We start from the raw sequence: 27,261 nt of genomic DNA on the forward strand, positions 1-27,261 counted from the left end.
ATTGCAGAGCTGCTCCTATTATAAGTGTAAGAACAGGCGGTGTACCGTAACATATTCCAATATATCGTCGCGGCATGTGATATAGTAAACTAGCACCCATTGGGCAAGTGGCCCAGTGTATCCTCAGCGGATAGAAATTGATTTATACTGTCAAATACACATCCGTGCAGCGTAGCCGGCCTGAAGTAGTAGGCAAGGCCATTACATTAATCAATAAACTATTTGACAAAACCGGATAAGTCCACGAAAATAGGGTATCCTGGTTCCTATTACATACAATGAAGCAAAGCCCAGAAGTGACAGTGCGTAAGAAAACAATCAAACAAAAGAAAATCATACCGCAACGCAGGGGGATTTTGAGGGCCCCGACTCGTAGACCCTTAGTCACGTCGATTCCAAGAAATTAACGGGAGTCAGAGGCTTCATCAGATCGACTGCGATTGCTTTCCGATTCTTGTGCTGCAGCTGCGGTTTCAGGATGGGGGTCCGAGGAGTCACTTCGAGGGTCGGGGGTAACTCGGCGGGAGAGCTGGGCCAATTCTCCGAGGAGTCTGTAAGGGGGTTGGTGAGTAGAGCTCCACATGGACTTTGTCAGGAATGTGGATACTAACTTGCGATGCTCGCCGTACCACTCATCATTCGCGGATCGGATGTGCTTAAGCTGCTCCTGAATGCTGGCCATCTACAAAGCTTGATTAGTTTCATTTATAAATCAAATTGGTTCAACCTCATGAAAATGGATGGAAAACGGGCAAAATTGAGGAGAAGGTCGTTTTTAAGCGGGGATGTCCCACCGTTCCCTCGATGGATGGGCCAAGGTCCTCACCTTCCGTTGTGGCTGGACCTCCCTCCTCAGCTTTCTCTTCACCCTCCTCTGCCGATGCCCAGCGGCTGGAATCGAGACCAGACGAGGCGCCGTTCTTCTCAGCATCCGTCTTGAAAGCAGCCAGCTCAGCCTCGAGCTCTCGAACACGGCGGCGACTACCGGAGATGGCGCTATCAACGTCGCCGAGTTGGTTGAGGAGAGACATGTTCTTGTCAATCTGGTCGTTCAAGTCCCGCTCACCAGCAGCAAGCTTCTCCTCCAAAGTCTTGTTCAGGACACGGATTTCCTCGAGTTCGTGGCTCGCAGAATTGTACTTTATCTTCAGAGTCTCAATCTCAGCTTGAGATTGAGTAAGCTGTGCCATGATTGATTCAAGATCAGACTGGTTGTTGCTAGACGTAGCGATGGACTTCTGAAGCTCTTCGATTTGAGTGGTGGCCGCCGAGTGCTTTTCAGTCAGTGCCGCGTGCTCAGTCTGGATCTTGGAAAGCTCAGAAGCATGCTTGTCTTGAAGTTCGCGGGAAGCAGTAGTCGCTGATTCCTGGACTGCAAGGTGGGCCTTCTCCGACTCCGCCAGCTTCTGTTCAAGTTCCGTGACAGTTGCCTTCAAGCCGTCCAGAGCAGAGGTATCCTGCGCAGCCAACTTAGCGTGGGAAAGCTGCTCGTTGGCCTGGGCCAAAGCAGCCTCGTGGGATTTCTGAAGCTCCTCAATGTTGGCCTTATTTGTGGCTTCGAGCTGCTCCTTGAGGCCGGCAATTTTCGTCTCTTGCAGAGTAAGAAGTTCCTCAATGGCCTTTCCGTGCTCAGCGTCGGCATCAGCAGTCTTTGAGGCTTGAGTCGCTTCAAGCTCGGCCTGGAACTTGGCCTGGGTTTCGTCAAAGCCCTTCTGGAGCTCAGCGATCTGCTTGGCATGGTCCTCCTTATCGGCCTTGTTGGCTACTTGCAAGGCCTCGAACTCAGCTTGAAGCTTGGCGTTGGTTTCTTGAGTTTGTTTCTGCAACTCAACGTCCTTGTCACGAGATTCAGTGTGAGCTGCAAGCTCTGCCGCATGACGCTCCAGGGTAGACTTCAACTCGGCTTCGAGAGACTGAACGCGGGTGGCATGGCTGGCCTCCAGATCGCGGTTCTTGGCGAAGAGCTCATCATGTTTCTGCTGAAGTTCACTGAGAGCGCCCTCGTAGGAGCCTGAGGCTTCTCGCTGGACTCGTTCAAGTTCAGTCGCATGCTCGCTCTTCACGGCCTGCAGGTCTTGATCGTGTTTTTCGGTAGCCGCAGCCAAGAGAGCTGTCGCCTCTGCAGCCTTCTCCTCTAGAGCCTTGAGCTTGTCATCCTGCTCCTTAATCTTGGTATTCTGCAGGACATCCTTGGATTTATACTCGCCCTCGACATTCTTTAGGCTGCGATACAACTCTTCCGCTTCGGCCTGCTTGGCCTGAACTTCCTGTTGCAGGGTCTTGATCTCGCCAGTTCCAGTTGAGAGTTGAGTTTCAAGTGATTCGACCTTTTGGCGCAAAGACTCAATTGTGTGGACAGCATCTTCCTGAGCGGAAGCGCTGCCCTCATCTAAAGCCCGACGGGAGTCCTCGAGAGCCTTCTCCGAGGAATCGAGCTTGTCCTGGAGAGACTTGAGTTTGATTTCATTTGCGGCCTTAAGGTCAGAGATGGCACGGTCATGGTCTCCTTGGCTGGCTGTCTTGGCAGCGTCCAGGGCATCACGGAGTTCCTGAAGCTGCTGGGAGTGCTCAGTACTAGTCGATTCGGCCGCGGCCTTCGCAACAGTGAGATCCGCTGCATGCCTCTCCGAGAGAGAACTCAAAGCATTCTCATGCTCAGCCTTCAGGGCGGCAATCGCAGCTTTGTGGGAAGACTCAAGCTCTTTGGCATTGGCAGCATCCTTGCGTGCTTCCTCAATTTCAACCTGCATCTTTTCGATGGCTTGCTCGAGGTCGGCAATTTGCTGGTCCTTCTCAGCAAGCGAGCTGGTTGTTTGCTCTGAGCTCTGTTGAGTGGACGATTCGGCAACCGCAAGCTTGGCTTCGAGGGAAGCAATCTGGTCCTTCATACCCGACACAGAATCATCAGCAGCCTCCTTTGCAGCTACTGCTTCTTGTTTGGTAGCGTCCAGCTTTTGCAGCTCAACCTCCAGGTTCTCAATAACCTGGCTGGCCCCCTTGAATTCTCGGTTGAGATTTTCAAACTGTCCTTTCTCTTCCTCCCGGGTAGCCTTTTCCGAATCAATCTCTGCCTGAAGAGTCTTGATCTGCTCTTCAAAGGTGGTAGCAGCAACCTTATGGTCGGCCAATTCCTTTTCAAGGCTCTCCAGTTGAGCTTTGTGGGTTTGCTTCAGATAATCGAGCGCAGCAGCAGTCTGGTCATCGCCAGTAGCAGTGGCAGATTGCTTGGCTTCTTCCAGCTCCTTCTGGGCTTTCTCTTCCAACTCCTTGCGCTCCTTCTCTGCCTCGTCGAGTCGGGTCTGGAGAGACTGAAGCTCTTCCGCATGAGAAGAAGTCAACTTCTCTAACTCTGCGGCATGTTCTACGCGGACTGATTCAGCAACGGCGCTGTCATCAACAGTCTTTTCGCCAGAAATAGAAATTTGACCCAGTTTTTCATTCACGGTTTCAAGCTCGGCCTTGAGATTAGCGACAGTCTCCTCGCTTTCCGATAGCTTCGACTGAAGAGCCTGCAGTTTTTCGTCGGCCCCGCTAGTTCTAGTGGCGGAACTGGACATAGTGCTCAGACGCTTTTTGGGATCTGTTGCCGAAGAAGCGACAGACCGCCCGGTGGCGGTGGTCGAAGTAGGGCGAGTGGCAGTCCGGGTGGTAGATGTGGAAGAGGGAGTGGCTCGGCTGGCTGGCGTTGTCGCAGAGGTAAGCTTCCCCACGGGCCTGGTAGTGGAGGTTGTATTCCGGGCAGTGGTAGAGGTGGCGGTCTTCCGGTCCACAGCAGAGCCGGTCACGCTTGATCGGCGGTCGAGAGTAGAAGAAGTCTTCAAAGGGGTGCGTGTGGACGCGGTGCCCGCCATCGACATACGCTTGGCGGTGCTCGAGATACCCCGTTTCTCATCTCCAGAGCTGGCGACAGAACGTTTCTCGTCCGCGGAACTACTCACCGAGGCCTGGGACCGGTGAGAAGAGGGTCTGGTTGTAGTCAAAGGTTTTCTAGAGGCGGAGGTAGTGGTAGTGGGTCGAGTAGGAGGCTTGTTCAGTGTGCTGCTCGAGGTCGTGCCACGTGTAGTCGAAGTTGTGGTTTTCGTCGCAGTGGAGGACGAGGTAGGCCGCTTAGCGGTCGTAGAGCTTGAGACTGGACGTTTCGACGTAGTGGTAGCTCCGGCAGTACTTTTGGCGGGGGAGGCCGGGGTGTTTTCCTTGGATGCCTCGGGGCTAGACTTAGTAACTTCTTCACCTCCGGACAAAGCGGTGGTGTCTACTGGGGTAGCCGGAGGCGCATTTTCGACGTCAACATCAGAAGAAGTCGGAACAGGCTCTTCGGTGGATGCCATGTTGTCCAATTGCTTCGATGAATGCAAAAACGTATAACTTTCGGCGTTCAATGGAAGAAAAGCGGGACGTGATGAGGCCTGGAAGGGAACCTTCAGACACCAGACAGATTAGCGTGATGAAAAGTCAATGTAATAGATGCTCTAGGTTGAGAAGAGCTGCAATGTACACCACAGAGACCGCTCTGTTGAGGGCCAAAGGGGGGTACATGGTTGCTTTGCATCATTCTGTCTGGAGCTCAAGCTCTCCGAAGCTCCGGCCGACGAGCAAACTGAGAGCTGCGGGTAGCCGCAGCTATTGTCGCCTTGCATGGGAGGTCGTCGGGTGAGAACGACGACAAGACAGGCCCTTGCGAACCAAATCTTGAGGCATTGCACAGCCGATGGTCTGTGTGCGAGGAGGGCCGTACTCACCGCGCCGCGACAGGGTTGGTTCCGAAACTTCAGGGGCTTCGACCAAGGTGCAAGATCGAACCTTGGGCGCACAGGCAATCAGGTTAGGAGGACGACAACAAAACTAGGGTGTAGCAAGGCAAGTTGCGTAACGGCGCGAACGGTTGGAGAGGAAAAGGAGAAGCGGAAAGTGAAAGCGGTGTCGATGGGGGAGGGGGGGATCGTCGCTACTCCATGCACCGAGGCCTAACCCAAATCGGGTAGCGTATTCTGCGTGCCTTCCGCTGGAGGACGTGCTCTCTACTATACACTAGTCGTAGTAGCTATGAGTCGCCCCTTAGCTAAATCTCATGATCCTAGGATACTGACGACAGATCAGGTGAGACTTGGGCGTTGAGGTCTTTTTCCACTTGCTCTTTGCTACAGACACCTTTGAAGAATAGCCGATGTATTAACGGCCTGAGGCTTGATGCCGATCATTATTACATTTAAACCTTGTCTGCAGATGCAAAGGAGGTATAGGATAGGTTGGCCGTTGTCAGACCTTCATAGACCAGTTTGCTGTTATTGTGAGAATGTGTACTTACGCGTGGGCGGAGTCGCTCCTAAAGCGCGTTGTGACCAAAACAACTCTATCCATGGTTCACCCAGTCCGATCCGCCGGAACCGAGTACCGCTCCAAATTGGAACGCGATTGACCGCTCGAAAGTGTGAGTGTAGATACTAGGACATAAGAAAAGAGTATATAGTAAAAACTAGTTTAATTATTGAACTGTTTCTGGGCCAAGAGTCCCCGGGTATATCGCTAGAAGGTAAATGTCATGAACAAGAAGAAAGCCACAGCAGCCAATTCATCCTCGGTACCCAAATAACACCAGCACTTGGCCTGAGAAGGGCCACCTTGACGAGCCTCAGTCTACAAGTAGACCAATCTCTTTCAGCATACCCTTGATATCCCTCATACTCCTTCTCGGCAACTTGTGCCCTTGGCGTTTGGCAATCATAAGCACAGGGTCAGCTGCACAAGCGGTTAGATTACTCAAGAACAACAGCTTGACCGAAGTAAAAGCAAAAGGATGACACTTACCATCGTCAAAGTACTGTATATATGCATCTCTCAGTACTTGGATCTCCCCCTGGGACCAGCCTTTGACAACTGGTGGAATATCAGCGAATACCTCAGGGCCGCGCTTGCGCTGGGTGGTCCCGTGTGCTATCAATTGACCTGAGTCTAAGGCCTTCATCACACGCCGGAGTGGCGCCACGAGACCACGAGATCGGAACTTGGGCTCAAGTAACCCTGAATTAAAATATCCTCCAATGAGGGTCTCGACACAGACAAAGATGAGGTCGAATGTGTGACGGAGTTGCTGATGGGCCAGACTGTTCGTAGCTTGGTATACCCTGAAGGCGAGCTGCGTGAGACTGATGAACCTGGGGATGAAGTGCGCTTCGAATTGGTCCAGCACAGTCGAGTCTTGTAGCTGTTCAGATGCATGTTCAAAGAGCTGCCCGGCTTCCGTCACGATCATGTCTTTGACATTCTTCATCTGGTCTTCCATTTCTTGAGAGAGAATTTCGAGATTTGCTTCTTCTGTGTAGAGCCTGACGTACTCCTTGAGTAACTGGAAGCTCTCTCTCAGATAGTCTGGTCGGGGTCTAGAGGCATAGCACTGCAATCCCTGGCCCTTTTCATTCAAATTCCTCCAATCGCTTTCAGCGCCAGTTTTCTTGACTTCCCGATTGAACCAGTGATCTAAGTCCCGGAAAAGTTGGCCACTGGTGTTGCTATGTTGTGGGCCTGACCTTTCATCTGGCTGAACGGATTGTTGTCGACCCTCTTCATCAGCGCTAGCAATGGTCTCTGCGTAGCCGTGAGACATGGAACTCTGAGTTGAGTCGATGACTTCGTCGACATGAACACCAACACTGCATGGTGTAGGTTCCGGTTGACCGTATTTCCGTGCACGCTGAGTTGTGCGTGGATAGTTGGCAGTTGGAAGCTCCCGGGGAGTCTACAGTCTTCGGTTGTGTTTGCTTCTCCTTGTCCTTGGACAGGGCCGCTACTGCCGTTCTCGTTCATATCATCTCCGTCTTCGTCATGTTCACCTCCATCACCTCCATCGTCCCCTTCTTCGTCGTGTTCGTCTCCGGTGTCCATTTCTATGTCTAGCTGGTGGCGGGCTAGATTTTCTTCATCATTTTGATGATCAGACAGGCCAATCGATTCGTTCTCTTCCCCATTCTGAGGTGTCGCTGATTTAATGTCTTCATTGTCGGAATTTTCGTCGTCCATCTCCGTCTCCAGATGGTATCCAACTACTTCATCTTCATCGTCGTTGTATTCACCGAGAATGTCAATTGAATAAGTATTCGTTTCCTCGGCATCTTCGGCGCTCAGTTCCATTCCTAGTTGGTGTCCAGCCGCGTCCTCATCAGCCTCATTTTGATCACCGAACAGCGGGGGTTCGTCGTAGTCGTCGTCGTCTTCTTCTTCTTCTTCTTCTTCTTCTTCTTCTTCTTGTGCTTCCCCTCCATTTTGAAATCTCGTTGCTTCTTCGGCATGTTCGTAGTCGCTGGCAATCCGTGATCTCTTATGCGATTCCGCTTCCTCGAAGATTTCTGCTATGCTATCGGATCTAGGCTCGGGCTCGGGCTCATCAGGCTCGGATGTTAGCTGGCGATTGTTTTGACGAGTACGAGGTCGCCTGCGCCGTGGAATTGGTTCGCTTCGACGGGAGCGCTTTCGCGACTCAGGCGACGGTAGAATATCGTGGATAGGATCAAGTCGCGTCGTGTGTCTTCTGTTCGTCGTTGGAGACCCAGACAGACTACCGAGCAGGTGGACGGATTTATCTGCTGAGAACCGCGGTCTCTTCCTTTTCGCAGGTGCCATGTTGCAGGCTCATGACAATGTTGCTGTAAGGGATGTCGCGTGATTGCGCGAAGTTGATCGGGCTGGGGAGGAGCCGAGCTCGGGTGGAGCTCGACGCAAGCAACCGCCAAGCTCCCCGCCATCTCATTCCATCCTCCCCTCCTGCAGTTTTGCCCGACTTGCATCCGCAGAACATCGCGCGAACCAACCAAGATGAACTCGAATCCGGACGGCCGAGCAGTGCGCGTCCTTCCGACGTTGGATCCATCCGTTTCTCATGTTTTTGCAAAGCCGAGCAAAAAGATCCACGACGAGCAAGATGCATCGACGTTCTTGACCACCAAAGCCTATACGGACATCATGACCTTCCTCCTACAACTGAATCGATCAATGTTCCCGGAGAAGCAAGCCGATGGGACTCCACAGGCTTGGCCGATGAATACCGAAGCGGTACAGTTCTCTGCGCCTGTTCGACAATTACAACACTTGCTTTCGAAACTCGAGGACCTCGTCCAGGAGGTTCCACCCCACGATGGACCGCGCAGATTCGGCAATACTAGCTTTAGGAGGTGGCATGATGTTCTAGAGGAACGCGCAGAAAAATTGTTGGAAGAGTGCCTGCCTGCGGAACTTCTGCAGAGACCTTCGTCAGATGAAAGCGGTCCTCCTGCGGAGTCGGAGTTGAAGGCTTATTTTCTCGGGAGTTGGGGAAGTGGCCAAAGACTGGACTATGGAACAGGCCATGAGTTGAGCTTCTTAGCCTTCCTGGGGGCAATCTGGAAACTTAAGGGGTTTCCACAGTCCGATCCGGGTGTTGAAGAAAGAGCAATCGTGCTGGGTGTGATTGAGCCGTACGTATATGCATCGCGTTTTCGAAATTTCTACGTGTCTGCTAACTCTGATTCAAGGTACTTGGAGCTCGTGAGGCTGCTCATCAAAACATATAACCTTGAACCTGCCGGCTCCCATGGAGTATGGGGACTTGACGATCACTCCTTCCTTCCTTATATATTTGGATCAGCCCAGTTTTCACCGGCCATCGATGCCACAGATCTCACCCCAGAGGAAGGCTCATTGCCGGACACCCCTGATCCAAGCGAAGTCGTGAGAGCAGCAACCGTGGAAAGGGAAAGAAAGACAAATCTCTACTTCTCCGCAATTGGTTTTATTTATGACATGAAGAAAGGTCCATTCTGGGAACATAGTCCTATGCTTTATGACATCTCAGGTGTGCGAGCTGGCTGGGGAAAGATCAATAAGGTGAGCTTTCTCTCATTCCATTTACGTCTATCTGAGAAAAAAAGTTCGGAACTGACAATGACCAACAGGGTATGATTAAAATGTACAATGGGGAGGTCCTGTCCAAGTTTCCTGTCGTGCAACATTTCCCATTCGGGTCGCTTTTCAGTTGGGATCGTGATCCTTATACCGCGGCTCCTTCAACCACTGTACATGCTACCTCTGGTCCTCAGGGACGACCTGTTGTGCCCGATGCCGGTCTCCCATCTTCTACATCAGCTCGACCAAACGTGGACAGTGGAATGAAAGCGCCACGGGCAAGCTCAGGCGCGGGAACACGAGCGCCTCCCATGGGGCCCACAGCGGCACCCTGGGCAGCGGCAAGAAGAGATGTTTCTACAACCTCGTCGTCAATTCCTTCCACTGCCACGGGGCCCGCCCTACCAGATACGTCTCGGCCACCCTCCGGCCCGATGGCACCAACCAGAGCTCCGTGGGCAGCTGCTCAACCTCCAGCGCCGCCAGGAGGTGACGGTCTTACGAAGGCCCCCTGGGCCAAATGAAACTAACTGTGATACCCCCCCCCACCAAAAAATCTTCGGATGTTACTTGTACCGATTATCTACGTAAAACGAAATTCAAAATCAGTTACTGATCAATATCTGTCGTGAAATCGTATCTTTATTTTCTCGTAAAGTAAGACCGAACGCCTCCCAGGGTATCGCACTAGTATCGTACACTTGAAACGAGCAAAATTCATGAACGACTACTCCGAGTCGGAAGAATAGTCCACAAGCTTTTCGGGTGTTGCTTTGGTTGACTTCTTGTTCGAGGCATCCTCCGGCTTGACCTCTGGTGAAATAGAACCGACATCTGGGACCGAGGAATGACTGGGATCATCGACTGGGGTTTCTCTTGGGCTACGCTTGGGGATCAGGGTAGTTCCCGGGGGTCTCTTTCTTTTTGTACCCTTTTCCCCGTTCAGTTTCCAGAAGTCTGGGTCGTCAGCATAAGCCAAGAAAGGATCCATTGCAGCGCGGGTATTCGCAGCCACTCCCTGACACCAGGCTTCTTTGCGTCGCGCGATCTCTCGTTCCCTTCTGGTCGTAAAGACTCTCTGCGCTGGCTTGTCAGATGGTGTAGCGGAGGCACGCTTCTCAAACATGGGCTTAATCCTGGCAGCGCGCTTAGCCTCTGTATCCATAACAGAATGATCATCACCGAAGTCAATCATTTCAGCATGTTGGCGATCTTCCTCCGTTTCATCAACAAGATCAAACCCCAGGCTCATTTTATCCTGAAGCGCTTCTCGATTGGCCGCTGCCTTCTCAAGTCCGTGCCGTTCAGTTCGAAACGTGCGTCGCAACCGCTTCGACATTTCGTAGGGGTCCTCCCAATCTCGATCCCGAAGCTTTTGTAGTTCCAGGATGCGGCTCGCCTCTGTGCTCGCACGCTGCTTGTCCTCGACCTTACTTTCGATCTTTGCGAAGGGATCTTTCTCTGCCGGATCCTGTTCTCTAATTCCAGATCCAATGAGGATTTCTCCAGGCTGTAGTTCCTTGTTCTCACCGGTATCCCGCTTCCTAGCTCCTTCCGTGACGACATAGGCTGTGTTTTTCGGATCGGTCCGAATCTCAATCCAGCCGTCACATGCAGTATGTTTCATGCGAAAGCTCCAGATTGGTGTCGAATGGTAGTTCCCCACTTTCTTTTTCTCGGCGTTGAAGCGGACACCTTGTCCGATCGGGGTTTCGTTCGGCTTGCAGGTCGTACACCATATGGTGAATGGCATCTCGAAACGAACTATCAATGCGCCAGTGGTGTTAAGGTGACGTGCGCGGGCGCCTAGAGGATGCTTTCCGGCTAATTTGTTCGCCGACGTGACGCCTTCTTGATCGGGAGGGACATAGCTGAAATTATGTGAGTTAGGGGTTTATCGCGAGAGCTTTCTTCGCCATTAACTAACCGTCCCATATCTGTCGAAAATGTCAGCTCTTGCTTCTCAGAACACGGTGGGGCCGATACTCACTAAAGCCCTGCATGTTGAATCGAGTGGCCTTTCCGATTCAATCGATAAGGGTTGCGCAGATACGAGGGGGTATTGTGAGGAGAATGAGCGGTGAGGTCTGGGGCTCTTGGGAGCCGTTAGAAGCGCATCCACATCGACCCGTACTACGATTGTGCGGCTGCAGAGGTGTGCGGAAGCTCAAGACCTAAGGTCGCGCTGGGCGGTATTGTGATCACGGCGGCGGTCGGAGATAGTTAACTACCGGTTTGATGGTGCTGACTCATCGATCGCTGGACCACAAAATTAGGCATCCCCACGTAGTATATATTCATGGCTGATTGACTTCTGCTTAAAATTATCGATTCATTTGAAAATGCATGCTAATTTAAGCAGAAATGAAAAGGTTCATAGGACATAAAGAGTTGAGGCCAGTCAAACAAGCAAAGCACCGCCGTTCGACTCAATAATGCTCCCCGTAATGAATTGATCTTTCATCAAATAGATATAACTTTCTGCCAGATCTTCTGGCTTGCCAACGGTGCCAGTGACAGAGCTATTCCGGAAAAACTCCAACATAGCATCAAGCTGCTCCTTTGGGAAGAGCGAGAAAAGCTCCGTGTGAACCGCACCTGGGGAAACGACATTGACTCGAATGGGTTTCAGGTCCACAGCAAGGCCTCGCGCAAGGCCCTCCACTGCAGAGCCCACAGCAGAAACTACAGACCACCCAGGGGCAGGCTTATGACTACGCACTCCCCCAGTAACGGTGAATGAGCTGGACGTAGAAGGTTCCACATATTTCTGGATATACTTGGCCATAATGGCCGGCGCAACAAAGCGGACATTCATTCCGCTGTAGATAATCTCCGGAGTGACCTCCTCCAGAGAGGGTCGCTTCAGCATGTCACCTGCGGTCGTGACAACATGATTGAGCTTGACAGTGCCGCCGTTGGTTGCTGCCTGGAAAAGAGACTGAATATTGGCGTCCAGGGAGACGGCATCGGACAGATCGCAGACGTGTGTGGTGATGGTCTGCTTTTCGGTTTGCGAGGGATATGACTCCTTAAGCCGTTTGACTGTTCTGTCGAGCTTCTCTTGGTTGGAGCTGGAGATGACTAGATGGGCCCCGTGCTCGAGAGCAGCTTCAGCCACGCAGAACCCTATGCCGGAAGTGCCTCCCAGGACGAGGACACGCTGGTTGGCAAGTTTGGAGGTATACTTAAGGGACGTGGCCATGGTAAGTAGATGGTGGCCTATTGTATAGTGTGTGAAAAGAACTTGTATCAAGAGAACTTATTTTCGAGACTGGCTATTTATCTGGTGGACGGACCTTGCCCAGCCCGGAGATAACCCCGGTTCCAACATTAACTCCGCCGGTGCAACGAGCCACCGAATTCCATACGGCCAGATATTTACCCCGTGGGCCGATTCTGGAGAATACAACAGCCATCATAATATTTTCGAAGGATTATCTTACGCCTATGGTACTGGCATTAGAAGTATTTATGGCTGGCCCTACATTGCCGGACCCGTAAAGAGCTGATGTGGGCTTAAGCCGCTATCTTAGTCCGCTACTTTGGTAATCGAAGCATTGAGGTACCTGAGACAAACTAGGACTACTCAGAAACATCACAAATGAAGAAACATCGACGAATATCGAATGAGAAAGTAATGTGCAGGCCTCAACGCTCTACGATTGCCACTCATGACTATGAGGTATACTTACCCCATACATTCGTTAATACATTTTGGCAAGAAGCCTGATCATTGAGTTCATTTCCAGTTCAATAGATAGCTTCTAAAAGCTGCCAAGGCACAAGCAAGTGAACTCCATCTCACTCCAGATCCTCAAATAAATGAGTTCTGCGCAGCCTTCACACGTCCTGCCTTTGAAGATCCGGTCATTCTTGATGTCTTACTTGGGCGAAAGGCTTCTCAATCGACTGCTTCGTCGCAGTACCGTAGGGGCCATTGGGGAAGACGGTTCCGGGGAGGGAGACTTTGGGGAGGACGATTTCGGGGAGGGCGCTTTCGGGGACTGTCGTGCATTTGTTGGCTGCCGTAGAAATGGAGGCAGTGGTGGCATTCCCATTCCTAGTCGTTGTCCCATGACAGGCAGTCTTTCCATTGCATGCATTTGTGCGATTTGTTGCAGTCTATTCGCGTCCAGTTCGCGCATGCGTCTCATTGCACGAATTCGTGCTGTTTCAAAAATTCGTTCCATCTCTTGCCGATGTTCGTTCTCGGCGTTTTGGTGGTCCAGGGGGTTTTGGGGCCCTCGTAATATTGCGCGATATCGTTCCTCTACCCGTATTTGTGCCTCTTCCCGCATTTCTTCGAAGCCTCCTAGCTGTGGCTCATTTGCGGGATGTCCAGGTCCCATTGGCATGAACATCAGTCCTGGCTAAAGTGCCATCGTTGTCAGTGGTGCGCTGGGATGAACTGGAGGCGGCGGTGGTAATTCTGGTGGAATCAGCGGTGGACCAGAGAGCTCCCTCCCTCTATATTATACCGCCGCCGATATTCCATTGCCAGACGTTACAGTTCCACCTCCCACTCATGGAGTATCTCCAACATTTCTTCTGGGTCTAGACAACCTACCTGGTGAAGCATGGCCTGAAAATGCATTTCTGGATCCCACCTGTCGCACTCGCAAGACCTCCAAGGCGCGCCGCAGATGTAGCAAAAATGAAACTTGCAGATGCAACTAAAAAGTATATTGTTAGTATTTCCATGGAACAATCAATGAGAAGAAGGATTCTGTTCACTCACGTAATGTGGTTGCACCCCGACACCAACTCCACGACATTGCCACAGTTAGGGCACTGTTTCCATCCCTTCTTTCCGGCCAACTCCAAGACTTGGTTATCCGTGCTCTCGGGGAGGCAATCATTCGGATGAGAATTCTTCTTGCAAAGAAGACAAGTACCCTTCCGACAGACTCGGCATATTCCAGTGTTGAAAACACGATTGTTCGGGAAGATGTATTGGGCGCAAGCCGGGTCTGCACAGTATGCTGGGGACGTATCTTCGTGCTCGATCAATTTATGTTCTGTTCGCCTGATGAGATCCGCGGAAAGAACCGAAGTTGCCGAAGTAGGAGGAATCATAATACCGCAGCAACTGGGAGGGAAGTTTGAGGTGTCATTCAATGTGCTCTCAAAGAATGCTGTCAAACAATCTTTGCAATAGAAGTGCGGGCATGGGGCCTTTACTCCCTCGGAGGCAAAGCGCAAATCTCCACATGCCACGCACTCGATTCTAGGTGGACTGGAGGGTCTGTCGCTGCCATAACTGGCGTCTTCGGTCTCTGATCCCGTCAAATCGATAACATAGTCGGGTTGGTTGAAGATATTGGCCCGTGGGCTGCTCGACATCCGCATTTGGCTGAGGCGCGCGGCGGTAGATCTGTTGGTTGCCCCGTCTTTGGGGGAAGTTCGGGCGATCATTGTGGCCGTTGGTTCGTGGACCCAGTGACCTTTCGTTGCCCGTTGCTTCCCGAAGCCGGAGCTCTGTAGATTTCGATAGAGTCGTGAAAATGGTCCGTTCAGATAGCACTAACGACTGGAGAGAAAGAAGTTGTCGATCTGGCTATGGAGGAGACGGAGGAGAGAAGAGAGGAACGCAGCAGCCTTCCCTCCAAAGTGAGGGATAGAGGAGCAGTGGTGTCACATGACGGCAGAAACAGCACCGCGACGGATCACCATATTTGCATGACCTAAATTTCAAAAATGACGCTAAAGTGGCATGTTTGCCTCACAGCTGTAAAACCGAAAGTATCCCTCTCAGATAATCCGTTAATCAGGAGGAATCCTATACTTTTCTCTAGATGTGCCATACAGCATTTACTAAGGGGTCTGCGACACCATGTGTGTGGCGGAAAGTTTTAGGTAGAAATGGCAAGCACCGGGGAGCAACGAGTATGGAGGCACCAGCGTGAATACTCGCGCTCATCAAGGCGTGTCGATTCATATCGATTCCCAGCGGAGATATTGGCCATATTTGCAGCTTCAGTTTGAAGCTTCAAAGATTACCATATATGGAAATAAACCAAGTGCTTTTGCATTGTATATAGTGCTCCGAGCCAGAGGTGAAGTATGGACCGCTGCCAAGACCATCTTGCTGCCTCAAGACACCAGGAGGGCACCAGCTCGAACGGGTTGGTCACGGGACCACCGAGTGTGGGGCAGCGATCGCGATTCTTCCGTACCATCGCGGCTTTCGTGCTGGATGGAGTAGAACTCGGGTAAATCTCGGTTGGAAACCCTGGAACTGCCAGGAACCATGGTGATCACGGCCTGCAGTGCCTTCGCGCTGCCTGATCGCATGTCGTGCGCCGTTATAACCCCTAAAAGCTTCCGAAGGTTGCCCTTCTGGGAAAGGATAGTCCGGGGCCGGCAGGATCGTCGCCCATAGTCTGTCGAGTCTTGCTATTTTCGGTCGCCCACTCCAGCATTGGCGTTCGTCGCCGCGAGTCCGAGGAGCATTCCCACCTATCCCCGCCGAGCATTACGATCAGCAGCCTTCGGTTATGCAAGCGAACCCCAGGAGCTGGCCCTCCTTTGGACGGGCGAAGTCGATCCATTCCGCCGGCAAGGATGGCCTGCGAATACTTCAGAGCGGCACGTGGACTTTGCCAATGCCCCTCTCCCTGCTTTTATTTAGAGGAATGGGAGTGGAATCTCGACCAACTATCTCCTCTTGTATCACCTAACCCCCAACCTGGGGTATCCAATCCGTTGGTTACACATTGCGGGTGCTTGCTTGTGCCTCATCTGCTGTGATCCGTCTCTCATCCTCGCGTGGACGCCATGACGGCTTGGACGCGTCTGGTCGTGGGCTTTCTGCTGCCTCAGCTTCTGGTTGCATCGCCCGTGCCAGATGCTGCCCCCGACTCGGTGAAAGTCGAACAACGCGACGATGAATCCGTGGATTATCAATCACCGCCATACTATCCCACTCCGCATGGCGGGTGGGTTTCTGACTGGGCCGAGGCCTACGAGAAAGCATATCAAGTGGTCAGCAACATGACACTCGCAGAGAAAGTCAACTTGACAACAGGAACCGGCTTCTTCATGGGGCCCTGTGTGGGACAGACGGGGAGCGCGCCACGATTCGGCGTCCCGAACATCTGCCTCCAGGACTCGCCGTTGGGTATCCGAAACTCCGACCATAACACGGCATTCCCGCCTGGGATCACGACAGGTGCGACGTTTAACAAGGAGCTTATGTACGAGCGGGGCGTTGCGCTTGGCGAAGAGTCTCGAGGCAAAGGCGTCAACGTACAGCTGGGCCCCGCTGTTGGCCCCCTGGGACGAAAGCCTCGAGGTGGCCGGATCTGGGAGGGTTTTGGCGCAGACCCGGTTTTGCAGGCGGTTGGAGGCGCGCAGACGATCAAAGGCATGCAAAGCACGGGAACGATTGCGTCGATGAAGCATTTCATTGGCAACGAGCAAGAGATGTATCGCATGAGCAGTATTATTACCAAGGGATACTCTTCCAACATCGACGATCGAACCCTGCATGAGCTGTATCTCTGGCCCTTCGCGGAAGGTATCCGCGCAGGAGTCGGCTCTCTCATGACTGCATATAACGATGTGAGTTTCAGAGCGCCTCGTCCCTGCGTTTACTATCTGACATCAATTAGGTAAATAGCTCCGCCTGCAGCCAAAACAGTAAACTCCTCAATGGCATTGCCAAAGATGAGCTTGGTTTCCAGGGATTCATCCTGACTGACTGGTTGGGCCATTATTCTGGCGTGGCATCTGCCCTTGCTGGTCTAGACATGTGTATGCCGGGTGACGGAGCGGTTCCTTTGTTTGGTGACAGTTACTGGGGCTCAGAGCTGTCTAGGTCGATCTTGAATGGCTCGGTTCCAGTTAACAGACTGAACGACATGGTATGAACTATTCGCTCCAGTAGATTTGCGACGGCGCTAATGGTCACATAGGTTACTCGAATTGTGGCTACATGGTATAAATTTGGCCAGGATAAGGACTACCCTCTGCCCAACTTCTCTACCAACACCCAAGATGAGACCGGTCCTCTATATCCAGGGGCCCTCTTCTCGCCCAGCGGCGTCGTCAATCAGTTTGTCAACGTGCAAGCCGACCACAACGTCACTGCTCGAGCAGTTGCGCGCGAAGCAATCACGCTGTTGAAAAATGACCAAGGAATCCTCCCATTGCGACGAAACGACAGCCTCAAAATTTTCGGATCGGATGCAGGAGGGAATTCTGACGGCTTGAATTCCTGCAGTGATCAAGGGTGCGATAAAGGCGTTCTCACCATGGGCTGGGGCAGCGGAACTGCGAGACTACCCTACCTTATCACCCCCCAAGAGGCGATAGCAAACATCTCAAAGAATGCCGAATTCCACATTACCGACTCTTTCCCATCTGACGTGACTGCTACATCGAAGGACATCGCCCTTGTTTTCATCAACGCCGATTCCGGGGAGAACTACATTACCGTTGAGGGCAATCCTGGAGATCGTACCGCCGCTGGACTGAATGCTTGGCACAATGGGGATGACCTCGTCAAAGCTGCAGCGCAGAAGTTTTCCAATGTTGTGGTCATCGTTCACACGGTGGGCCCTATCCTTATGGAAGAATGGGTTGATCTTAAGTCTGTCAAGGCTGTGGTTGTAGCACATCTGCCCGGTCAGGAAGCCGGAAATTCGCTCACGGATGTTCTGTTCGGCGATTACAGCCCTAGCGGTCATCTGCCCTATTCGATCCCGCGCAGCGAGTCTGATTACCCCGACAGCGTGAGTATCATCAACCAACCATTTGGTCAGATCCAGGACACCTATACCGAGGGTCTCTATGTGGACTACCGACACTTCATCAATGCCAACATCACCCCGCGATACCCATTCGGCCATGGTCTGTCATATACCACTTTTAAATTCTCCAACCCCACAATCTCAGAGGCAACCGCACTAGACAGTGCGTATCCGCCCGCGAGGCCCTCAAAGGGATCAACCCCGGTATACAACGACTCCATCCCGTCGGCTTCCGAAGTCTCATGGTCCTCAACAACATTCACTCGCATTTGGCGCTATCTCTACCCCTACCTTGACAACCCACAATCCATCACCGCATCAAATGACTACCCCTACCCAGAGGGCTACAACACAACGCAACCGGAGCCTCGCGCTGGGGGCGGGCAGGGTGGCAACCCGGCCATTTTCAAGACCGCGTTCACCGTCCAGGTCCAAGTCACCAACAACGGTGCTCGAAAGGGCAAGGCCGTACTCCAACTCTATGTTGAGCTGCCATCTAGCCTCGGTCTCGATACACCTTCGCTCCAGCTGCGGCAGTTCGAAAAGACCAAGGAACTGGCCCCTGGCCAGTCCGAGACTGTTACTCTCGAGATCACTCGTAAGGACGTAAGTGTCTGGGATGTCGTGGCACAGGACTGGAAGGCTCCGGTCAATGGCGAAGGCGTCAAACTGTGGATTGGTCAAAGCGTGGCCGACCTTCCCATTGTTTGCGTTGTCGGTGGACAGTGCTCTTTTGCATGATTTAATTATTCATTCTTTTTCACATTCCGATTGGTCACTTCTTTATGACTTTTTTTTGCCATACTTAATTCCCTTGAGATGTTTCTCTAGCTCTATGGTGCTTCAACCGTTCATATGTCTACTCGGCTCATCGAAGCACGTCCTTTTGAGTTTGTACATATTCCCATTGTGTATGTTACCAATGATCACATTTCTTTTTCTAAATTAAGACTGCGTCTTTAGACACTAGCAGTCTGCACATCAAGTACAGGCCGCTTCTCACGATCCAACCCAGTCACTGTTTCAACATGCTCCTTGTTCAAGCGCGTCTTCAAGATGAAAGCGGAGCAGAAAACACCAATAGCAGACATGCAAGTGTATAGAATCCACATATTCCGCATGCTCCACGCAAAAGCCTCCTTAACAGCACGCAACTGCACCGAATTATGAATATCCTTGATTATTTCAATACTGGCAGCAGCAGAGCCACCTGTCATCTGCTCGGTCAAGCTCTCTGACATGCCGGTAGCCAAGAGATTGGGCTTCATTTGGCCCATGCTGTTCTGGAAGACCACGCCACCAATGACAATAGAGGTTGCAGTGGCCATGTTGCGAATGAAGCCCAGCGTGGCAGTTGCAGATGCCGTGTCATCCTGACTAACCATGGCCTGGATGGCAATGATGGGCGTTTGGAAGAGGAAGCCAGCGCCAAAGCCGCTGAGGAACTGGTAGCCGACGATTTGTCCCAAGGACGAGTCGATGTCGAGTTGGATGTAGAGACCTGTTCCGATAGTCATCAAGGCCAATCCAATCCAGATCAGCTCCAGGTATCGACCGGTGCGGTGGATGATGGCGCCCGTGATCATACCAGAGAAGGCTTCGGCCAGGACGAGGGGGAGAACAAGAACACCCGATCGCATGGGCGAAGCCTCCTTTGCAGATTGAAGGTAGAGCGGAATGTAGTACTCTCCGGCAATAAATACCTGCTGATGGTCAGCATATATCCAACATTTGATTCAGTCGCGCAACTCACAAATCCATGGGCAAAAGCCACCGCTAAAGCGGCGATGTTTGATACCCGGGCAAAGATCCCCAACGGCATAAGCGGATATTTTGCAAGACGTTTCTCGCTATAGATGAAGAGCAACGAGCAGAGGGTACCAAATACAATCAGACAAATGACCTGGGGCGAGCTCCAAGCAAAGGTCTCTCCTCCGAAGTCCAGACCAAGCAACAGCATAAGCGTCAGGCCGAGGACCGACAGGCTTCCGAACCAGTCAATGGCTTTGATACCATCCATAATCTGCGTCTTCGGGTTGTGCACATCCAAGAAGAAGAACAGCAGGACAAACGCGAGACCGGAAACTGGCAGGTTGATCCAGAAATTCCATCTCCAAGTGACATACTCCGAGAAAGCACCACCCATCAACGGACCGATACCACCGGCTAGAGCCCACACCACCTCCATCAATCCGAGATAAAGACTGCGGTGTCTGTTTATATATGAGTATCAGGAGGCCATGGATCAGGGGTACTTGTAAGCAACGCTCTTACCGAACACTAAACAGATCCGAGATGACAATCGTCACGAGCTGCAGCAGACCGCCACCAGCAACACCCTGCAAGGCCCGGCCAGCGATCAACATCTGCATATTGACAGCCACCGCACAGATGATCGAGCTGACGAAGAACCAAGCGACCGCAATCAACAGAATGAGCTTTCGACCCCAGATATCGGACAGCTTAGCCCAGATACATGCGCCCGCGGCATTAGCCAGCAAATAGGCACCGCCGATCCAAGTGTAACCTGCCGCAGAATGCAATTTTGCAGTAATCGTGGGAATCGCCGTTGCGACGATAGTTTGATCAAGCGCCGCAACAAACATAGACAACTGTAATCCCGATTAGTATCAAGAATCGAGCCAAGATAAACCCGCTAAGCCGATGGTGATCATCTTACTGAGAGGGCTAGCATGATCGCTACAATGCGAAGTTTGCCCCGCCCCGTGGACGAGACTTCCTCAATTTGCATATCAGAGACCATTTTGCCCTCCTTTGGCGGATCTCACGACCTGAAAGGCGATACGAGGGTTATTTGCAAGGAGAGGCAGTGCCGAAAATCTTTTTTGATGGAAGATTGACTCCCGACCCCGCTGCCGTTGGGTGTGGGTCCGCCTTCTTCCGAGGGAAAGATTGATACGAGCGGTGCTTGGACGTGAGTCATGCCAAGAGGCTCTTCTTCGAGTGTATTTCTGTAGTTGACAGTATGCAGAAAGAAGATCTGAAAAGGCGTGGATAAGTGTGTAGATACTCAGAATACCGGTAACGGTGCATTTTTGTGGGTGCGGGTAGTCTGACCAGACTAAATTGGTAGAACTTTAAGCTTGACACGGTCTTGCTGTCAATGAAGATATTCTGTAAGTTCGTACGTTAGGGACATGAACTTTAGCTACAAATAAATAAGGAGTACGAGACTCAGGGTGTAGATGATGATACATACTTGACACTGCACCGTGAATGTGGCTTTTTTTTACATCCCCCCACAGTCTCAATAATCTTATTGTCACATAGATTCCTGTATAATATCTATATTTCACACCTACTCACCTATTCCATTATGAAAAATGAAGTAAGCGCAAATATGAAAGTCGTGGTCAGCGTGGTGAGGCGATATATTTTTGGTTATACAATAGTATACTAACGTGCGGGATGCCCACCAACGAGTGGGTCATGTCAAATATACACTATTCGTAATGTACCAACAAAAAGGACACACGCGAACCAAGCATGTACCTAATTTTCATGATATTATTGACAAAACAAGCAATTTTGTAATGTTTGGGACCTTGTGTTTCTGGTTGATCGAGATCGAGATCGAGAATGTAGTACGTCAGGTGACGTCAAGTGCTGTGGAAACGAGACGACCTTGAAATTCATCACCTTTGCTGCGTCTGCAGCTTCAATTCATTCTTTGACCAGATTTAATCCGTCGTATACCCCGATACGAGACCCTTTTATCCACACACACCGACAACTCGGAAGAGTTGTCCATCGGCGCTCAACTACACTAGCACCAACACTGACACTGAACACAATCTTGAGAACACTCGCAAAAAGCCAACATGAAATCGGCTACCCCAGAGAAGGTAGTTCTATACTGGCATCGCACCGACCTTCGCCTCCACGATTCACCAGCCCTGCACGCCGCCCTCGAACTCAAACCCCAGATCTTCATTCCGGTCTGGACCTGGGACCCACACTACGTCTACCGATCCCGCGTGGGGCCCAACAGATGGCGCTTCCTGCTAGAATGCCAAAATGACCTCTCGAAATCCTACACTCAGCTCAACGCGAAGCAAAAGCTCTGGGTCGTGCGCGAAGCGCCGCAGACCGCGCTGCCGAAGTTGTGGAAGGCGTGGGGCATAACACATATTGTCTTTGAGAAGGATACGGATTCGTATGCCCGGCAGCGCGATGAAGAGGTCGTAAGGCTGGCGGAGCAGGCTGGCGGAGCAGGCTGGCGTGGAGGTTATGATGAAGATGGGAAGGACGCTTTTTGATCCGGATGAGTTGGTCAGTAAGAATGGTGGGAAGGCGACGATGAGTATGGCGCAGGTTGAGAAGGCTGCCGGGAAGATTGGTGATGGGCAGCCGGCGAAGCCAGTTGAGGCACCGGAGAGTATTCCTGATCCGTGGGATAAGGATGGGATGGATCTTGGGAAGATACAGCAGGATGAGGTGAAGTCGGACCCGGATTTGAATGCGGATCATCGGACCAGCAAGGATCAGCAGTATACGCAGATCATGGGGCCGAAGGGGGACTTTGGAGTGCCAACTTTGGATGAGATTGGAATTAGGTCGAAGAATGTGTCGACACCGCACCATGGAGGGGAGTCTGTTGCTCTGAAAATACTGGCTGGGTATATCAAGGACGAGGAGTATATTGGTCGATTCGAGAAGCCGAAAACGTCACCCGCCGATTTCGAGCCCCAGTCCACAACGCTGCTCTCTCCGCATCTTCATTTCGGGTCTTTATCTGTCCGGAAGTTCTGGTGGGATGTTCAGGCGGTCATGGATGAGCGCAAAAAGTCCAAAAAGCACAATGCGACCATCCCGACCAATCTACCGGGTCAATTGCTCTTCCGTGATATGTACTTTGGCGCACAAGCGGCTGTTGGCGAGGCTTTCTCGCGGACGTACGGGAACCCAGTCGTCAGATTCATTGATTGGCATCTGCAATCTAAGACTCCGGAAGAATTGGCACATGGGAAACCGGAGATTAAATTCTACGAGGTAGATTCCTCTGAAGCAGAAGAATGGTTTCTACGATGGAAAGAAGGGCGGACCGGATTTCCCTGGATTGATGCATTGATGCGACAACTCAAACAGGAAGGCTGGATTCACCACCTTGGTCGACATAGTGTCGCCTGCTTCTTGACGCGAGGAGGATGCTATGTGAGCTGGGAGCGAGGCGCTGAGGTCTTTGAGGAGATGTTGATTGACCGTATGTTTTCCCTTCCACACTCTTGCTGACAATTTTGACCGCGCCTGTACTGACAAGCCCGACCAGATGAAACGGCCTGCAACATCGGCAACTGGATGTGGCTCTCTTGCACGGCATTCTTCGCGCAGTTCTATCGATGCTACTCACCCATCTCGTTCGGGAAAAAGTGGGATCCGGAGGGTGCCTTCATCCGGCGATACTGTCCGGAGCTAGCGAAGTTTGATAAGAAGTACATCTATGAGCCGTGGCGAGCGCCCATCGCGGATCAGCGCAAGTGGGGATGCAGAGTGACCGGGGATGGCAGTAGTTCGACGAATGAGGATGGTACAATTTACCCGAAACCCATGTTTGATTTTGATGAGCGGCGGACTATCTGTCTGGATAGCATGAAGAATGCCTATCACGTCGGGCTGCATGGGAATGACCGACAGGTGAAGGACGGGTCGTGGAAGAAATCCTTTGGGTTGGAGGCCGATAAACGACCTCGGAAGAAGCAGAAGACGGAGAAGTAGATATCAATGGTAGATGTAATTGATAGGTGACTCTTTTTGAGACCTTGGAAGGTAAAAAGGTAATAGTGCTAATGTTGTACAAGAGCGCCCAATCCATCCGTATCGTGTTCCTCGTGATTTGAAGCAACGCATCATAATCAAACAAAAGTCCAGACAGTAAAATCCATATTATATACTCCAGATGCCCTGTAAAATAAGTACCTCATAATGCATTATGTACAACTAGAAAAAGAAGGAGTAGACGAAGATCAGAACAGTCACAATGGTCGCAATCTCGTACTGGAATTCAAACCACGCAGCCTGGCCACCAAAGGCAATCTTCTTGCTCTTCTTGGTCGGGTGGGCCACGCCAGTCTTGGGGTCGCGGATCAACAGGTCCTCACGCTGCGGCATCGTCGGAGGGTCGATCGCATACGACACGGGTGTCCACAGAGACGAGCAGATGAACAGGAAGGTCAGCGGGGGCCAAAAGGCGTGAGTGATCAGACAAATCACGATGCCCTTGAACCCGCTCTCCGTGTAGAAGCACCGGTATGACGAGATAGCGACGGCAACCAGGGTCACGTAAACGAAGGCGAAGTGGAACAGAGCCATAAAGTTGAACAAAATCACGCGCAGACGAACAAACATGTTTTTGCGCAGGTTGGTGTCACGCTCGTTCAGCGTCGAGCCCAGAGAGCCAGTTGGCTTGAATGCCTGGGTTTGGCCACCGAGCCATTTGGGCAGAAGGAACGATCGGACAATGCACAGCGCAATGTAAGGCGACATCCAGAGCTGATAGCGGGAACCGCGCTGGCCCGTGTGGTAGCCGGCCGGGATAAAGAGTGCAAATTCGCAGAGGCGGTTGGCGATGGTCGAGGCGAAACAAGCCCAAATGAGCCAGTGCAGCTGATCCTGGTTGGCGTAGGCCACGAGCTGCTTACCCCAGAGAAGAATGATGGGGATGGCGAACAGCGAGGCCGTGAGCAGGAGAGTGTACAAACTCAGAGTCGCGTACAAGAATCCGGAAAAGCGCTGGGCGATGGTCATCTGCTTGACCGCGTCACCCCAGGCGCAGAACTTCAACTTGAAGGCCGTGTCTACGGTACCGATAGCCCAACGGGTACGCTGCTTGAGATGACTGCCATAGTCCTCGGGGACCGTACCAAACTGAAGCGGCTCGTGAATGTAGGCCGTCTTCCAGCCCTTGCCGAGCATCAGAGTCGATGTCGCAACATCCTCCGCCAACGAACCCAGGGGGAAATTGCCAATATCCTCGAGCGCCTCGCGGCGAACCACATATCCCGAGCCGGTACACCACGCGACGCCCATCGCGTCCTTGATCGGTTCAATCACATGCACGAAGAAGTCCAGACTCTGCGCCAGAGGGTCGGACGCAGGGGTGTTGTAGAAAAGCTGGGGAGGGCATGCAAGGGCCATTTTGGGGTCCACCAGCAAGTGGGGAAGGACGGCGCGCAGCCATTCCTGTTCGGGGATCTATACGATTCAGGCGTGCCAGGTTAGCCAAATGCGAACTCGCGCGATCGGGAAGGATCAAAAACGTTTTGTTAAAAAAAAAAAAAAAAAAAAAATATCAATTAGAGCGCTTACCATATCAGCGTCAAGCGCGGCCATGAACTGGCTCGCGCCGCCGGGCAGCATGAGCGACTGCTCGAGTCCGTAGTTGAGGTTGCCGGCCTTGAAGTGGTGGGGTTTGCCGGGAATTTTCTCGCGGGCCATGTAGAACAGATTGGAATGGGTCATGGCCAATTGACTGCACGAATCTTCCAGGGAGGCCGAGCGGCCATCGTCCAGCACGATCACACGGTATCGGTCGTTGGGGTAGTCCTGGTCGAGAGCGCCTCGGACGGTATCGAGGATGACCTCGTCCTCTTCACCACAGCAGGTAATAAAGACATCGACGGTGGGACACTCGTTGCCGATCAATCGGAGTTTGGCGCGTCCTCGCTTCTTCAATGCCATCATGGTCCAGCAGTTGTGCATGAGCGAGGGGATGGCAACGGCGATTTCAATGGCGACGAAGACCCAGGCACCGGCATAGCTGAAGCCGGCGGCATTCTGGGCCATAATGATACAGTAGACGCGGAGACCCAGATAGAAGAGGTAGAGACCGGTGTTGGTGAAGGTCAAGAATGGGGTGAACTTGAAGACCCAACGCTTCCAACCCTTCCAGATGTCCACATCGTCACGATCATCGAGGCGGGCGATAGACCCGGAGCCGGTCTGCACCCATTCCTTCGCGAAGCTCGGGGTGATCGGGGTATCAACGAGATTGGTGAGGGACTGAGCACTCTGAAGCTGGGAATTTTGATACTGTTTGATGGCGACGGAGACCTGTGTTAGCTTGGTGGGCTTCATTGGGATCGTCGCGTATGGCTTTCGACCTCGAGAATGCGAAGGTCGATGGCATGCCGCGGAGACAGGACGAATACGTACCAGAGTGGGCGACGCCGAGCGGGATTCATAAGGAGTGTTGGGAAACGAATCCGGACCGCCGGACATGCGCGGTGTCGGTTGCAGCCATGGCAAGGAGTACTCGGGGGGACTGTAGTTCTGGTTGTGGCCTGGTCGGATTGGCATTATGGGTCGAGCCGAGGGCACGCTGTCCTGGAATTGGAAATCGAAAGAGTTCGGATTGCGATAGATTTGCGGGGCCGTCAATTCAAATGTCTCTTCCTCTTCGTGGTACGGGCTGGTTGGGCCGTAGGGGCTGGTCGGGTGGTGGCCATAGCCGTTCATGCTGGGTGTTGGACGCTTGCGGAATGTGGATGGCGGGGAGGGTAGCAGATCGGAGCGATAACGCGATGAAAAGAAAGGAAAAAAGTGGGAAGGCCAGCAACAACAAAGTGAAGGGCCCGTCAGAGAGTCCAATCGGACGAGGCAAGCGAGCGAGTGCAGCAAGATGGACAGCGAGTGTGAGGAGGCTGCAAGGGAAGAAAGAAGCACTCTTGGGAAGGTTTGGATGGATCGGATGCGCGGGCTTATCTTGCGGTGGCGCGGCCGTGCGATTGCCTCGATTTACTTGGTCCAGGCACCTTTTTTTTTTATTATTTCCTGCTGACTACGACCGGTTGGATCTGATTTCTGATTGCTCGACTGACCTGCAATCTGGCGGCGATTATTGGCGTTGTCTCGCCAATCGGCCCACTAGTGGCCTCCGCGCAGCGCATCCCAGCTTAGCACTGCTTAGCACGTCTAGACAGGGTCCGAGTATTAATAGATCTACACGCGTTCGACTCCGCCGCCGTTCATGCTTGTGATCCAGAGTATTCCCTGAGTGAATCCCCGACCCCTGCCTCTTCGATATTTCTATATTGCCGTGTCTGCGTCGTCCGCTTGCGTCACCATTGCTCGCTCAGCCGAGCGTGGAAGTGCAGAAAGGCGGAGTGGAGCAGCCCTAGACTACTTAGTGGAAGTGTAGAAGAGGGTAAAAATAGCGAAGGCCGCGGGCAGAACGGGGAAGAGTTTTCGCTGTCTCGCAAGTTGTCCGTGCCTGGCCACCCACCCGCCGCCCAACACACACCACGGTTCCTGCGTCGCCCAGCGAGGGCTCACCCAGCCGTTGGCCAATTCGCTCTGCGACTGGTCGAATCGGCGATCGAAGCCATTGCCCCACTTTGTTGCGTGCTCCACTCGCCGCCAGGGGCCACCCAGTGGCGTCGACTCATCACAAGCCCCCACCGCTTTGTACTAGACTCGTCCGCACCCGTCGATCGCCAGCTGCAACCTCGTCCTGCCCCGAATTTCCGAGGCAAAGGAAAGAAAACTGGGTAGTACTTGGCACTGATCGGCTCGCGCTGCTATAGTAGGTCCGCTTCGGGTACGCTCCGATCGTGTGTTGACCGCGAACTCTAGCATTCCTTCTCCGCCATTCCGATCGTTCTTTCTCTCATTCTCC

At 52.4% G+C, this 27,261-nt stretch overlaps 11 protein-coding genes across 11 annotated transcripts; 3 read left to right on the forward strand and 8 right to left on the reverse strand.

Moving 5' to 3' along the window:
• Positions 1-403: 403 nt before the first annotated feature.
• N7532_008499 (M protein repeat protein) lies at positions 404-4,328 on the reverse strand (the record flags this gene model as incomplete). Its single annotated transcript, XM_056620991.1, has 3 exons — positions 404-551; positions 612-682; positions 795-4,328. The coding sequence occupies 3 exons, from the start codon at positions 4,326-4,328 to the stop codon at positions 404-406; spliced, it is 3,753 nt and encodes a 1,250-aa protein (XP_056471797.1).
• A 1,301-nt stretch (positions 4,329-5,629) lies between these two features.
• Positions 5,630-6,280, reverse strand: N7532_008500 (uncharacterized protein; the record flags this gene model as incomplete). The annotated part of the gene is made up of 1 exon (XM_056620992.1): positions 5,630-6,280. The coding sequence occupies one exon, from the start codon at positions 6,278-6,280 to the stop codon at positions 5,630-5,632; it is 651 nt and encodes a 216-aa protein (XP_056471798.1).
• A 194-nt stretch (positions 6,281-6,474) lies between these two features.
• Positions 6,475-7,614, reverse strand: N7532_008501 (uncharacterized protein; the record flags this gene model as incomplete). Its single annotated transcript, XM_056620993.1, has 1 exon — positions 6,475-7,614. One exon carries the CDS (start codon positions 7,612-7,614, stop codon positions 6,475-6,477), a length of 1,140 nt encoding a protein of 379 aa, XP_056471799.1.
• Positions 7,615-7,806: 192 nt separating this feature from the next.
• N7532_008502 (serine/threonine-protein phosphatase 2A activator) lies at positions 7,807-9,395 on the forward strand (the record flags this gene model as incomplete). Its single annotated transcript, XM_056620994.1, has 3 exons — positions 7,807-8,444; positions 8,502-8,853; positions 8,922-9,395. 3 exons carry the CDS (start codon positions 7,807-7,809, stop codon positions 9,393-9,395), a joined length of 1,464 nt encoding a protein of 487 aa, XP_056471800.1.
• A 203-nt stretch (positions 9,396-9,598) lies between these two features.
• On the reverse strand, positions 9,599-10,874 carry N7532_008503 (Saf4/Yju2 family protein; the record flags this gene model as incomplete). Its single annotated transcript, XM_056620995.1, has 3 exons — positions 9,599-10,742; positions 10,799-10,808; positions 10,862-10,874. The coding sequence occupies 3 exons, from the start codon at positions 10,872-10,874 to the stop codon at positions 9,599-9,601; spliced, it is 1,167 nt and encodes a 388-aa protein (XP_056471801.1).
• A 398-nt stretch (positions 10,875-11,272) lies between these two features.
• On the reverse strand, positions 11,273-12,076 carry N7532_008504 (uncharacterized protein; the record flags this gene model as incomplete). The annotated part of the gene is made up of 1 exon (XM_056620996.1): positions 11,273-12,076. One exon carries the CDS (start codon positions 12,074-12,076, stop codon positions 11,273-11,275), a length of 804 nt encoding a protein of 267 aa, XP_056471802.1.
• A 1,302-nt stretch (positions 12,077-13,378) lies between these two features.
• N7532_008505 (Rcat domain-containing protein) lies at positions 13,379-14,289 on the reverse strand (the record flags this gene model as incomplete). The annotated part of the gene is made up of 2 exons (XM_056620997.1): positions 13,379-13,547; positions 13,613-14,289. The coding sequence occupies 2 exons, from the start codon at positions 14,287-14,289 to the stop codon at positions 13,379-13,381; spliced, it is 846 nt and encodes a 281-aa protein (XP_056471803.1).
• Positions 14,290-15,651: 1,362 nt separating this feature from the next.
• N7532_008506 (beta-glucosidase) lies at positions 15,652-18,368 on the forward strand (the record flags this gene model as incomplete). Its single annotated transcript, XM_056620998.1, has 3 exons — positions 15,652-16,437; positions 16,488-16,739; positions 16,791-18,368. 3 exons carry the CDS (start codon positions 15,652-15,654, stop codon positions 18,366-18,368), a joined length of 2,616 nt encoding a protein of 871 aa, XP_056471804.1.
• Positions 18,369-18,586: 218 nt separating this feature from the next.
• N7532_008507 (MDR family MFS transporter) lies at positions 18,587-20,391 on the reverse strand (the record flags this gene model as incomplete). Its single annotated transcript, XM_056620999.1, has 4 exons — positions 18,587-19,330; positions 19,381-19,840; positions 19,902-20,239; positions 20,308-20,391. The coding sequence occupies 4 exons, from the start codon at positions 20,389-20,391 to the stop codon at positions 18,587-18,589; spliced, it is 1,626 nt and encodes a 541-aa protein (XP_056471805.1).
• Positions 20,392-21,469: 1,078 nt separating this feature from the next.
• N7532_008508 (cryptochrome/deoxyribodipyrimidine photo-lyase family protein) lies at positions 21,470-23,363 on the forward strand (the record flags this gene model as incomplete). Its single annotated transcript, XM_056621000.1, has 3 exons — positions 21,470-21,804; positions 21,851-22,851; positions 22,918-23,363. The coding sequence occupies 3 exons, from the start codon at positions 21,470-21,472 to the stop codon at positions 23,361-23,363; spliced, it is 1,782 nt and encodes a 593-aa protein (XP_056471806.1).
• Positions 23,364-23,585: 222 nt separating this feature from the next.
• On the reverse strand, positions 23,586-26,102 carry N7532_008509 (glycosyltransferase family 2 protein; the record flags this gene model as incomplete). Its single annotated transcript, XM_056621001.1, has 2 exons — positions 23,586-24,839; positions 24,954-26,102. 2 exons carry the CDS (start codon positions 26,100-26,102, stop codon positions 23,586-23,588), a joined length of 2,403 nt encoding a protein of 800 aa, XP_056471807.1.
• Between the last annotated feature and the right edge of the window lie 1,159 nt (positions 26,103-27,261).

This window comes from Penicillium argentinense (genome assembly GCF_028826775.1).
Source record: "Penicillium argentinense strain IBT 30761 chromosome Unknown utg000009l_segment0_segment0, whole genome shotgun sequence".
NCBI lineage: Eukaryota > Fungi > Ascomycota > Eurotiomycetes > Eurotiales > Aspergillaceae > Penicillium > Penicillium argentinense.